This window comes from Littorina saxatilis, linkage group LG5 (assembly GCF_037325665.1).
Source record: "Littorina saxatilis isolate snail1 linkage group LG5, US_GU_Lsax_2.0, whole genome shotgun sequence".
In the NCBI taxonomy this organism is placed as follows: domain Eukaryota; kingdom Metazoa; phylum Mollusca; class Gastropoda; order Littorinimorpha; family Littorinidae; genus Littorina; species Littorina saxatilis.
In genome coordinates, this window is record NC_090249.1 from 9,084,674 (window position 1) to 9,096,696 (window position 12,023).

Below are 12,023 nucleotides of genomic sequence, written 5' to 3' on the forward strand. Positions count from 1 at the left end.
ACAATCTGGTCGCTGTGTTACTCTCATGAGCTGTGTTGGTACTAACAAGAGGCATAAGAAGTCAGATGAACAGCTATAGTCTGGTTCAAAATCTTGCAGAAATGTTCAACATTATACATCGAAACTGAAATACTAGACACTTTGCCGCACACAATTTTTTTTTTTTATTTTTTTTTACGAATCAATGTGTGCAACTTTCTTAATAAATTTCTTTCATAAAGTGTACTTATTTTTTTCTACAAATAGGTGCGTTCCCTGTTTTGAGCGAACACTGTTTTCATGGTGCACTTGTACTAACCTGTGCTTTAAAACAAAAATGCAAATATTACACAATGGCCATAATTTCTCTTTATTTCAGTGGATGTTTCAACTTTAAATACAGCGATTTAAAGTGCAGATTAAAAACAATCATTGTCCGACGAATGTAAAAATAAAAGTTGGTTTGAGATTTGGAAGTGAAGAGAGGTCGACTTCGAGGAGTTAGAACATAACGAATGAACAGACTTGTGTTTGTTTACCCTCTATCGCGGCCTTTGAAGGCAAGACGTTATCCCTCGTACACAGTTTCTCCTTATTGGGTGACACACTGACAACAAATAATCTTTTAGTTTCCGAGACAAACGTGACTTATCATTCTACAACTAATTGTGACAATGCGTTTATTTGCTTAACGTTAAAATGTTGATATGGGTTTGTTCACCGCAGACCTGAATTAATATGTCCAACAGATCACTAACTATTTAAGTTATAAACTTGTTAACATACCAGAAAACAACAATATTTCCTTCGTGGTTTGCTTGCAGATTATGTGCGTGTGCTTGTGTGTGTGTGAGAGAGAGAGAGAGGAACGTTTTGTGCAGTAACGCATCATTTGAACACTGACCAAAATATTCTTATTCTGTGTAGTAAAGAAAACGCTCAGGCAAAGGGTTTAGTACCAATTAAACGCCCATCCCCAACTTTTGGACAAAACTGGGGGGGGGGGGGGCGTATACAATGTAGTTTACGGTATATTTTAATGTAATACTAATGTTCTTGTGTTTCGTTTGTATTTATGTTAAAACACAGCAGCTTCAATACCTGTACGTATTTGAGATTAATTAAGTACAATTGCTACTATTTGTTTTGATACACAGCCTGGCTGCACTCTTAAACGGATCTTTTATTACTGTTGTAGGAAACGAGCTTTATGATGAAGCGTTAAAATAAATTTTTTTATTGTTGGCGATCTTTTGCAGTTCAGGGCATGTCATCAGATAGTGTGAAGAACAGGGTAGGTGGTCCAAGAGACCTACACCTTGCAAGTAAATCGTACAGTGCATTACGAAAACAAGCGGCAGTTCTCTTGATGGTTTTCATTTGTATAAGGTGTCATAGACATCGGGGTTGTCACCAGCATCCTTGCGATCTTGTGCACACACTCTGTTCAAATTTCCTGAAGCTAATGGAGATTTCATCTGCATGTAAAATGAAGCGTATCAAACGCTACAGTGGACTGAAGGAGATACATCGTATCTGTAAGTTTGAAATCTATCTAAGTTGAACCGTCTTTTTTGCAAATACATTGACTGTGAAATGTGTTTAGGCCTTAGATGATTAAAAGCATTCTAGTCATCAGAGAAAAGCCAAGAAAATGCAATTTCTTCTCCATTTTCAGTTACAGAAATATTCAAAGGGACATGCAGGGATTCAAAATTTCAAAATCTTGCAGAGATGTTCAACATTATATTTATAATTAATATAAATCGAAACTGAAATACTAGACACTTTAAAAAGAATTTTGGTGCACTATTTTTTTGATTACGAATCATTGTGCTCTCTTCATAACTTTCTTTTATGAAGTGGACGTATTTGTTCTAGAAATAGGCGCGTTCCCTGTTTTGAGCGAACACTGTTTTCATGGTGCACTAACCTGTGCTTTGAAAAAGATGCAAATAATACACAACGGCCATAACTTCTCTTTATTTCAATGAATTTCAACTTTAGATACAGCGATTTAAAGTGCAGATTAAAAACAATCGTTGTATGAAGAATTAAAAAAATAGATGGTTTGATCTATCATTAACATCTTACGATACAATTTCGACACACGCTATGAATATGATTCAAAATGAACACATAACTAGATCTGTCTGTCTGTAGCCTACTTACGGGGACACGACTGCCAGATGGCCAGATCGACACTGCGCTTTCGACAGCGCTTCCTCGCGCAGACACTGGAAAACACGCTGTGCAGATTAACCTGTAGGAAATCTCCTTTGGTATCTTCTTTATCTATTTTTCTGGAGCTACAAAACCGAACAATGTGAAATCGTCTTCTCCGAATCGGCGAACTGCAGCTCGGTGATAACGCGATCTGACCTAACCTTGACCCCTGACCTGGTCTACATACCACACACGACACAAACCAGTCACCTGCTTTTACCCCCCCAAAACCCGTTTTCTTTGGATACACACTTTAACTACATACGTGCCGACGAATAGTCCAGGCATATTAGAGAACAACGTTGAAGTGACAATGACTAGGTTTAAAATGTCCCTTATCAGAAAGTTCAACCTCATTCGTTTGATGTTTATTAAGCACATTTTCATATAAAGTTGGCGCTTCATACGGAAAAATGGCTTTGAAATTGACCCAAATCCTTCTTTGGGCTCTGTAAATGTCGTTTGGGGGTATGGTTGTAAAATGGTATCTACTGGTCACCCCAATGTATAAACTGAAAACTATTTCTGCACCAGAACACGCAGAAAGGATTGTATCTGCCTGATGTCTGATGCTTTTCAAAATCCCCAACCACTAACACCTTCAAAACGGACTTTAACTGACACTGTTGTTTTTCCCTATATAATCCTTACTATTTTTCCGAGACGTCGTCGTGTTGTGTATTTAGCTTGCCACAACCTCATACATGGTCCTAAAAGTTAAAGTTGAAGAAAATACTAAAGATAAATGAAAAAGCTGACGCAGTGTCATTCGCACCGTGAATCCCCCCATGGGAACATACTAAAGTCTGGTTCCAAATAGGCTCAATTTCCTTCTATTTCTTTGTATTTCTGCCTCGTAGGGGTAGGGGTGTTCAAACCAAAGGCACCTTTAAACCAAAATTCAAATCACACATCTTACAATACTAAGACACTCAGCAGTAAAAGGGTGTCTGCTGGTAAAAAATTCCAAACAATCCTAAAAGTACTTCACTACTAAAAGTGCTTTTAAAAAGAGCCGTTATTTTTCCCTCTATATTCAGTATTGTGTTTTCTGCGAACATGTAGTCTATTTAGATGGTTGTCGTGTGCACTTGAGTTGCTAAAGCGTTTTCAGTTGGGCATATGTCGAAAAGCAAAGAATTAGCCCTTTGAAAACCATCAGAACTGTCACACAAAAATAACATTTACCTATCTCACCAACTGACCAAACATAGGGCTTTTCCTTATGTATTATGTATTGTCGTGTTTTTTGTAGCATACTTGTGAAAACAGCCACCACTGTTGTAAATGATACTTTAAAGAGCATTATTTCATTTTTACAGTTGAAGGACAACCTGGACTGCCGTATATTACAGCTGTTTTACAATCAGCCAAAATTTTCTTAACAAACGTATGTTAAGAACAACTCCCATAGTGAAATTGAAGGAAAACAAATTGAAAATCCCCCTGCCATAGAGGAGCTAAAGAATCAACAATAAACGACTGCATGGATAGCTTGATGCACGAATGCATTGCGGACATGTTTGTCTCCAACCAAGAGAAAGTTCCAAAAAATCCCTTTTGTGCTTCTTATTATACAGTGACGTCAAAGACAGCCTTTTCTGCTGTTCATACATTCAGGGGTTATGGTTACACTAAACGACGTAGTTGTAGCCATACTGCCATCCAGATTTATTTTTTCCTTGCGAGCAGTCACAGGGTGTTTGTGCTGTCTGCCAACCGTTAGATGACCCCGCCCAAGTCTGTTAAGGGACCGTTTGACCGTTATAGAACGCGTCTTTTTGATTTTTTGGCACAGTTGGAAACGGTTGATTTTTATCCCTACCATTGTTTCCAAACATTATATAGGAATGTTTTGTGAACAACGGATAATAGCCGCTACTCGCATGTGTAGCAAAAGTGAGCGTACATACTCACCCTGGTCGTCCAGCCGTTGTCCGTTGCCCGTCTTTATCTGTCTGTACTGAACATTACCTTTGGATATTTCTCCAACGCTATGAAGTGAAGAAACACCAAATGTTGCAAAATGTTGTATGACCCCAAGAGCTCAAAAAAGATACTTGAGAACCTTGACCTTACCTTAAGGTCAAGGTCACAGGGAGAATGAATGTGGTCTAAAAACTGCAAAATTTCACATTGTGCCAGTTTTCTGGAAAACAAATTAAAAACAGCGGGCTTAGTTTTGTATGGTATACAAGAAAAAGAAAGCCTTATCTTCTGATACCATTTTGGTTGACCTCGCTTCAATGTCAAGGTCACAGGAGTCCTTCAAAGTTGAATTGTATACATGTTTTGAAGTGACCTTGACCCTGAACTATGAAAAAAATCTTTCAAACTTCATAATTGTGTGGGGCACATGTTATATACTGATATTGAGCCACATTTAGTCACATATCATCAAGGTCAAGGTCACTTTGCCCCTTATGAAATGTGACTGAAACGGGCAATTGAATCACTAAAAGTGACAATGTCTCTTTGTAGAAAGTGCCAATAAGTATGTTTATGCTTCCTATGTCTTGAATTGATAGCCTTGTGATGTGTGACCTTTGATGATCTTGACCTTGGCCAAAGGTCATGTGTAATTTGGTAGGAAAAATCTGTAAAACAGTTCTAATAGTGTACAATGTCCTTGCCAGCTTCAGTTGTTAGACCTTCACCTTCAAGGTCACCTGAAGGTCAAGGTCACTTTAAGACAAAGGTCAAGCATGAGAGTCGCATGGGCTTTGCTTTGTTAAGATTTTTTACCAAGACACATGGATTTCTTTACCCGGCTTGGTCACATTTTTCATAGGGGTCAATGTGACCTTGACCCTAACGATATGTGACCAGATGTGGCTCAGTATGAAATTCTAACAAACGCCCCACTCAGTGTTTAAGTTTGTAAGAGATATCGTCCATAGTACAATACAATACAATACAATACAATAACTTTATTAATCTCTAAAAGAGAAATTACATTGCTGAGCGTTTGTGTCCGTAATAATAACATACATAAAACATTCAAAATAAACATTTGTTCTTTGTCCTGAGAAAATATAACACATTGGTTATCACATAAGAAAGTATATTAAAAATAAATTAACATGCATTCACCATCAACAATGCACAAAAGAAAGTCAGCACCTTGCCGGTTATCACATATTGTCTAAGATTAAGAGAGTAGAATGCAAAACAAAATCAACAATACTGAAACAATACAGAACACTGACCCCGTGCATCAGAGCGACAACACCAGCATCTACCGCCCCACCTGAGAATTGAAGATGTGAATTGCAGATGGAATGAACGAATTTCTGTAGCGTGTGGATCTTGCGGTTGGTTGTCTGAATCTGTTGCTCCTGTCTGTCCGTCTACTGTCAAATTCCGGTCTGAGTGGGTGCGAGTAAAGTTAAAGGGGCAAGCTCACATCAAAATATGTCTACAATTCAACTTTGAAGGGCTCCTCTGACCTTGACATTGAACCGAGGTCAACCAAAATGGTATCAGAAGATAAGGCTTTCTTTTTCTTGTATACCATACAAAACTAAGCCCGCTGTTTTTAATTTGTTTTCCAGAAAACTGGCACAATGTGAAATTTTGCAGTTTTTAGACCACATTAATTCTCCCTGTGACCTTGACCTTATGGTAAGGTCAAGGTTCTCAAGTATCTTTTTTGAGCTCTTGGGGTCATACAACATTTTGCAACATTTGGTGTTTCTTCACTTCATAGCGTTGGAGAAATATCCAAAGGTAATGTTCAGTACAGACAGATAAAGACGGGCAACGGACAACGGCTGGACGACCAGGGTGAGTATGTACGCTCACTTTTGCTACACATGCGAGTAGCGGCTATTATCCGTTGTTCACAAAACATTCCTATATAATGTTTGGAAACAATGGTAGGGATAAAAATCAACCGTTTCCAACTGTGCCAAAAAATCAAAAAGACGCGTTCTATAACGGTCAAACGGTCCCTTAACAGACTTGGGCGGGGTCATCTAACGGTTGGCAGACAGCACAAACACCCTGTGACTGCTCGCAAGGAAAAAATAAATCTGGATGGCAGTATGGCTACAACTACGTCGTTTAGTGTAACCATAACCCCTGAATGTATGAACAGCAGAAAAGGCTGTCTTTGACGTCACTGTATAATAAGAAGCACAAAAGGGATTTTTTGGAACTTTCTCTTGGTTGGAGACAAACATGTCCGCAATGCATTCGTGCATCAAGCTATCCATGCAGTCGTTTATTGTTGATTCTTTAGCTCCTCTATGGCAGGCGGATTTTCACTTTGTTTTCCTTCAATTTCACTGTGGGAGTTGTTCTTAACATACGTTTGTTAAGAAAATTTTGGCTGATTGTAAAACAGCTGTAATATACGGCAGTCCAGGTTGTCCTTCAACTGTAAAAATGAAATAATGCTCTTTAAAGTATCATTTACAACAGTGGTGGCTGTTTTCACAAGTATGCTACAAAAAACACGACAATACATAATACATAAGGAAAAGCCCTATGTTTGGTCAGTTGGTGAGATAGGTAAATGTTATTTTTGTGTGACAGGTCTGATGGTTTTCAAAGGGCTAATTCTTTGCTTTTCGACATATGCCCAACTGAAAACGCTTTAGCAACTCAAGTGCACACGACAACCATCTAAATAGACTACATGTTCGCAGAAAACACAATACTGAATATAGAGGGAAAAATAACGGCTCTTTTTAAAAGCACTTTTAGTAGTGAAGTACTTTTAGGATTGTTTGGAATTTTTTACCAGCAGACACCCTTTTACTGCTGAGTGTCTTAGTATTGTAAGATGTGTGATTTGAATTTTGGTTTAAAGGTGCCTTTGGTTTGAACACCCCTACCCCTACGAGGCAGAAATACAAAGAAATAGAAGGAAATTGAGCCTATTTGGAACCAGACTTTAGTATGTTCCCATGGGGGGATTCACGGTGCGAATGACACTGCGTCAGCTTTTTCATTTATCTTTAGTATTTTCTTCAACTTTAACTTTTAGGACCATGTATGAGGTTGTGGCAAGCTAAATACACAACACGACGACGTCTCGGAAAAATAGTAAGGATTATATAGGGAAAAACAACAGTGTCAGTTAAAGTCCGTTTTGAAGGTGTTAGTGGTTGGGGATTTTGAAAAGCATCAGACATCAGGCAGATACAATCCTTTCTGCGTGTTCTGGTGCAGAAATAGTTTTCAGTTTATACATTGGGGTGACCAGTAGATACCATTTTACAACCATACCCCCAAACGACATTTACAGAGCCCAAAGAAGGATTTGGGTCAATTTCAAAGCCATTTTTCCGTATGAAGCGCCAACTTTATATGAAAATGTGCTTAATAAACATCAAACGAATGAGGTTGAACTTTCTGATAAGGGACATTTTAAACCTAGTCATTGTCACTTCAACGTTCCCTTCACTAAAGTGGCTAAGATGCCTGGACTAGAAATGTTGATCATTGCTTCAATATTTTGAAGCTGTTGCTTGGATAATAACCAGGTAAAATTAGTATTTCGGTCTTCAGTCAAATGTTAAAGTTTCTACCACAGACATTCATACATACGCACGCACGCACGCACAGACAGACAAAAGTGTAGACTTACGTGAGCCAAAAACCAGTCAACTGGCACTTTATAATCATTTACGAATACGAAAAAAGAAAAAAATGAAGTTCATTGTGCGTCTCGAACCTGGGACAACTGATGCTGAAGCGCAATGTTATAACCGTTACCCCACGAAGGCTTGTTGCTTAGGAGCAGAATTTAAGGCGAATACTGCCAACATTAGCGCGGGAGCATGAGGGGAACGCCAGTCCCACATTCACGCAAACAAAAATGATCTCATGGCCCTAGACAAACGTTTTTTCACAATTTACCCTATAAACCCTCTTTGACATTGAATTTCATAATGTACTTTAACTCAGTAGCAAACTGAGATGCGGTTCGTAGATCTGTGTAACGAGATTCTGTCGAAGTAATTCGATGCTAACCCTGCAGACTTTTGTATTGCCGCAATTAAAACACATTAATTTTTGTTGGTAGCTGTTTGTTTCCTTGTGGATATGTTATGTGCAATTAAACGGGTACGGACACACGTTTTACACATGGGTTACAAGAGTGGCAAAGTATTTGAAACGACGGTATTACTGTATTACTGTGTTGAAAGGCGAATACCATTTGGACCAGCCATGAGTGATGGAACATTGTACGCGGGGTATCTTGACAGGCACGTTTTAGAAGAAATAATAATAAAAGTGACAATAAAAGATGTTTTTTCCAAGCGAGGTGTCCGCAATCTGCATGACAAAATATAGCTCTTAATTTATCTACATCGCTCGATCTTTTCTCTTACGTATTTTGTGTGTGTGTGTGTGTGTGTGTGTGTGTGTGTGTGTGTGTGTGTGTGTGTTTGTGGGTGTGTGTGTGTGTGGGTGTGTGTGTGTTTTATGTGTGTGTGTGTGTGTTTGTGTGTGTGTGTGTGTGTAAGCACGAGCGCGTGCTGCGTCCGTTTCAGTGAGTGATTTCTCAAAAAAGTTTTATATTAATGAGCACACACAAAACTTGCCCCCCCCCCCCCCCCAAAAAAAAATAATTTAAAAAAGTTTTGAAAATTTTTTTAAAAAAAGAATCATATTTTACAAACTGAACAGGAAAAGCGCGCATGATTCTTAAAAAAAATGATAGCATTGCCAGGGATCGAACCAGCGACTTCAGGAACTGCAGCTCAGCGCTATACCACTGACCTATGCGGATATCTGTCGATGATAAAACATTTAGGAATGCCTATTTTGTGAGATGTAAAACACACGGCAAAGCTCACTGTGCAACCCGACTCAGTGAAAGGTCCGTTGGCAGACTGTGTCGTGTGAATTAGGTCAGTTCGACCGTCGCTTACCCCGCCGCTTTGCACAAAAAGTTGGATGATATCTGCACGGACTTCCTACCGCCGGCTTTGTTTTTGTTTTGTTTTGTTTTTTTGCTGCAGTCACGTAGGCCATCTCCAGTTACACGCTTTTGAACAAACCGTCAGCATATGACACACACTAGCACGCGCACAGACAGACAGACACACACACACACACACACACACACATGCGCGTGCGCGCGCGCACACCCACACCAACTCAAACACGCACCTTTAAAGTCAAAAGCACTTATAACCATCAGGGTGATCTTTCTTTCTCAGACTAAATGTGTCTCACGACGGGGAAGGAACGGCCACTGCGTGCGGCAGATCATCAGGATACATCATGAGCTACACATGGACAGACTCCGTCAAGTTCAACCAGTTTTCACCCTGCTCTAAACTGAGCATGTCCGACTTCCTCACAAGGTAAATGGCTGTTTCACTTTGCCTACGAGGGCGCATATGTGTGTGTGTGTGTGTGTGTGTGTGTGTGTGTGTGTGTGTGTGTGTGTGTGTGAGAGAGAGAGAGAGAGAGAGAGAGAGAGAGAGAGATTTTATAGTTGGTAACTTTTAAGTTGTAATAATTATGTAATTTGTCTTTCCCAAACCAGCATAGCAAAAAATGATTTCAAAATGAAAGTGAAGGAACACATCTTACTGGTTCGACACGAATTACACATATATACCTTCATTTATATTCTAGTCTTTTCACATGCTCGGCATACACAAATAGCACCGCTTTCCGGCATAATTGTCGATTTCGCAGACGAATTTGCGGTCAGACCCCTGAAACTGAAAAAAATTACAGGGATTGATAGTTCTCGCGTGATAAAAAAAAGGTTTGCTTGATCCCTGTCAAATCTCAAAGTCACATGCAGCAATCTAACCATCTCCCCTCGGACTTTTGTCAATATTATGTGACTTCAATATAGGAGGATCACTATGGGTCACTAGAGTCGGACTAAACTTCGCGGACGTCACTCTGGTTGCTCTAGTCCGACTCTCGTACTGCTTGTTTGGTTCACCGAAAACCTCCCAAATCAAATCAAATCCCCCCTCCCCCTAAAATAAAAACAAAACACCACCTCATTTGAAAATAACAGAATTTGTCATCATTGTCACGAGTTTTCATTCACAAGCACCTGGGAAATAAATCTCATGTTCCCCAGGCAATAAATCCCCGGTTACTATAGTTGCAGGAAGCAGGTTATACATGGATAATCAAAAGCAAACCCAATAGAAACGCTCGGGGATTCTTCGGCTCTTTTCATTGGTGTTTCCCCAGACAGTAAACAGACGACACGACACTTCTTTGCAAAGTTCAAACAAGAGGCGAAGCCATCAAGGCTCACGTAAGAAATCGACAAACAGTAACACAAACTCAATCACTCCGTCACACATACACACACACACACACACACACACAACACACACACACACACACACAGAAAGAGCATAGGTGAAACTGTGCAAGAAAGCGAGACACTAGATCTAGATCTGTAACTAGTCTCGGCCCGCTCAAAATAATAATGACCGAGACTTTCAGTACTTCCTTCGCGTGACGTCTAACCCTCTTACGTCATAATGTGACGTCAGTGTAATGTGACGTCTTCAAATGTTAGAGTTTCTACCACAGACATACACACGCACGCACGCACGCACATACGCACATACGCACGCACGCACAGACAGACAAAGTTACGATCGCATAGGCTACACTTACGTGAGCCAAAAACGAACTGGCAAACTGGCAAAAGTAAACAAAAACAAAACTACTTCATGAAAGGTCATAAATTCATCACAAACAAAGGAAACCTAGCGACATGTTTTGTCTTCAGAGAAACACAAATGTCAACTCCAAGTCAAAGCAATTGACCCCTGACACACACATTTTGACCCGTGCACAAGACGTTGTATCGATAAACGAAGCACAAATAAGAAACAATAATAAAAGCAAAGAAAATAGCAACAAGATATGCAAACATCTAACAAAGCCGAGCAAGCAGAATGACGGGTCTAATGAAAAACAAAGAGGTACTGAGTCGGAAACAAGATCGCGATTCTTTCCTTCGCTGCACGACGCAAATCTTCTGTGACCTTTGACCAAACGTAGCTTCCACATTCGATCACTCAAACCGAGGGGGTGGAATACCGAGATGAACCTACAGAACTGTGCATCCTCAAACCTGACATATTCATCCCAACATTTAATAAAACACAGAAAGTTGTTTTCACACGCCAGCTTTGATTGCCAGTGGTTATCAAACCGGGACTCGTGTGATTATCAGCACGGAACCCGTGTTTCAAAGCATGGCTCCCTGGGTTGATTGTGCACTTATTTTCTCACTACCAAAATGATGACAAAAACGATGTTTGGAGGTTTGTTGACAGACCAGCTTTTTTGTCGGTCCTCGGGGGGCATATCGACTTTTGTTTCAAATTTATTGACCGCGGCAAATATGAAACAAAGAACGATATGCTCCCCCTCGGACCAACAAAAAAGCTGGTCTGTCAACAACCCATCAAACATCCTATATTGTCATCATTTTCACGAGTTTTCATTCACAGCCAGCTGGGAAATAAATCTCATGTTCCCCATGCAACAAATCCCCGGTTCCCATAGTTGCAAGGAAGCAGGTTATACGTACATGGATAATCAAAATCAAACCCAATAGAAATGCTCGGGGATTCTTCGGCTCTTTTCATTGGCGTTTCCCCAGACCTAGACAGACAACACTGCTTTGCAAAGTTCCAAAAACGAACTGGCAAACTGGCAAAAATAAACTTCTTCTTCTTCTGCGTTCGTGGGCAGAAACTCCCACGTACACTCGTGGGTTTTTTGCACGAGTGGAATTTTACGTGTATGACCGTTTTTTACCCCGCCATTTAGGCAGCCATACGCCGTTTTCGGAGGAAGCA

The 12,023-nt window shown here is 40.0% G+C and overlaps 1 protein-coding gene across 1 annotated transcript in view; it reads left to right on the forward strand.

Annotated features, from left to right (window-relative positions):
* The window catches only part of LOC138965993 (A disintegrin and metalloproteinase with thrombospondin motifs like), a 104,316-nt gene that overhangs the window by 72,310 nt on the left and 19,983 nt on the right, over window positions 1-12,023 (forward strand). The window contains exon 6 of the mRNA XM_070338076.1: window positions 9,384-9,530. Coding sequence (XP_070194177.1) covers window positions 9,384-9,530 — 147 coding nt within the window. The remainder of the gene's footprint in view (window positions 1-9,383; window positions 9,531-12,023) is intronic.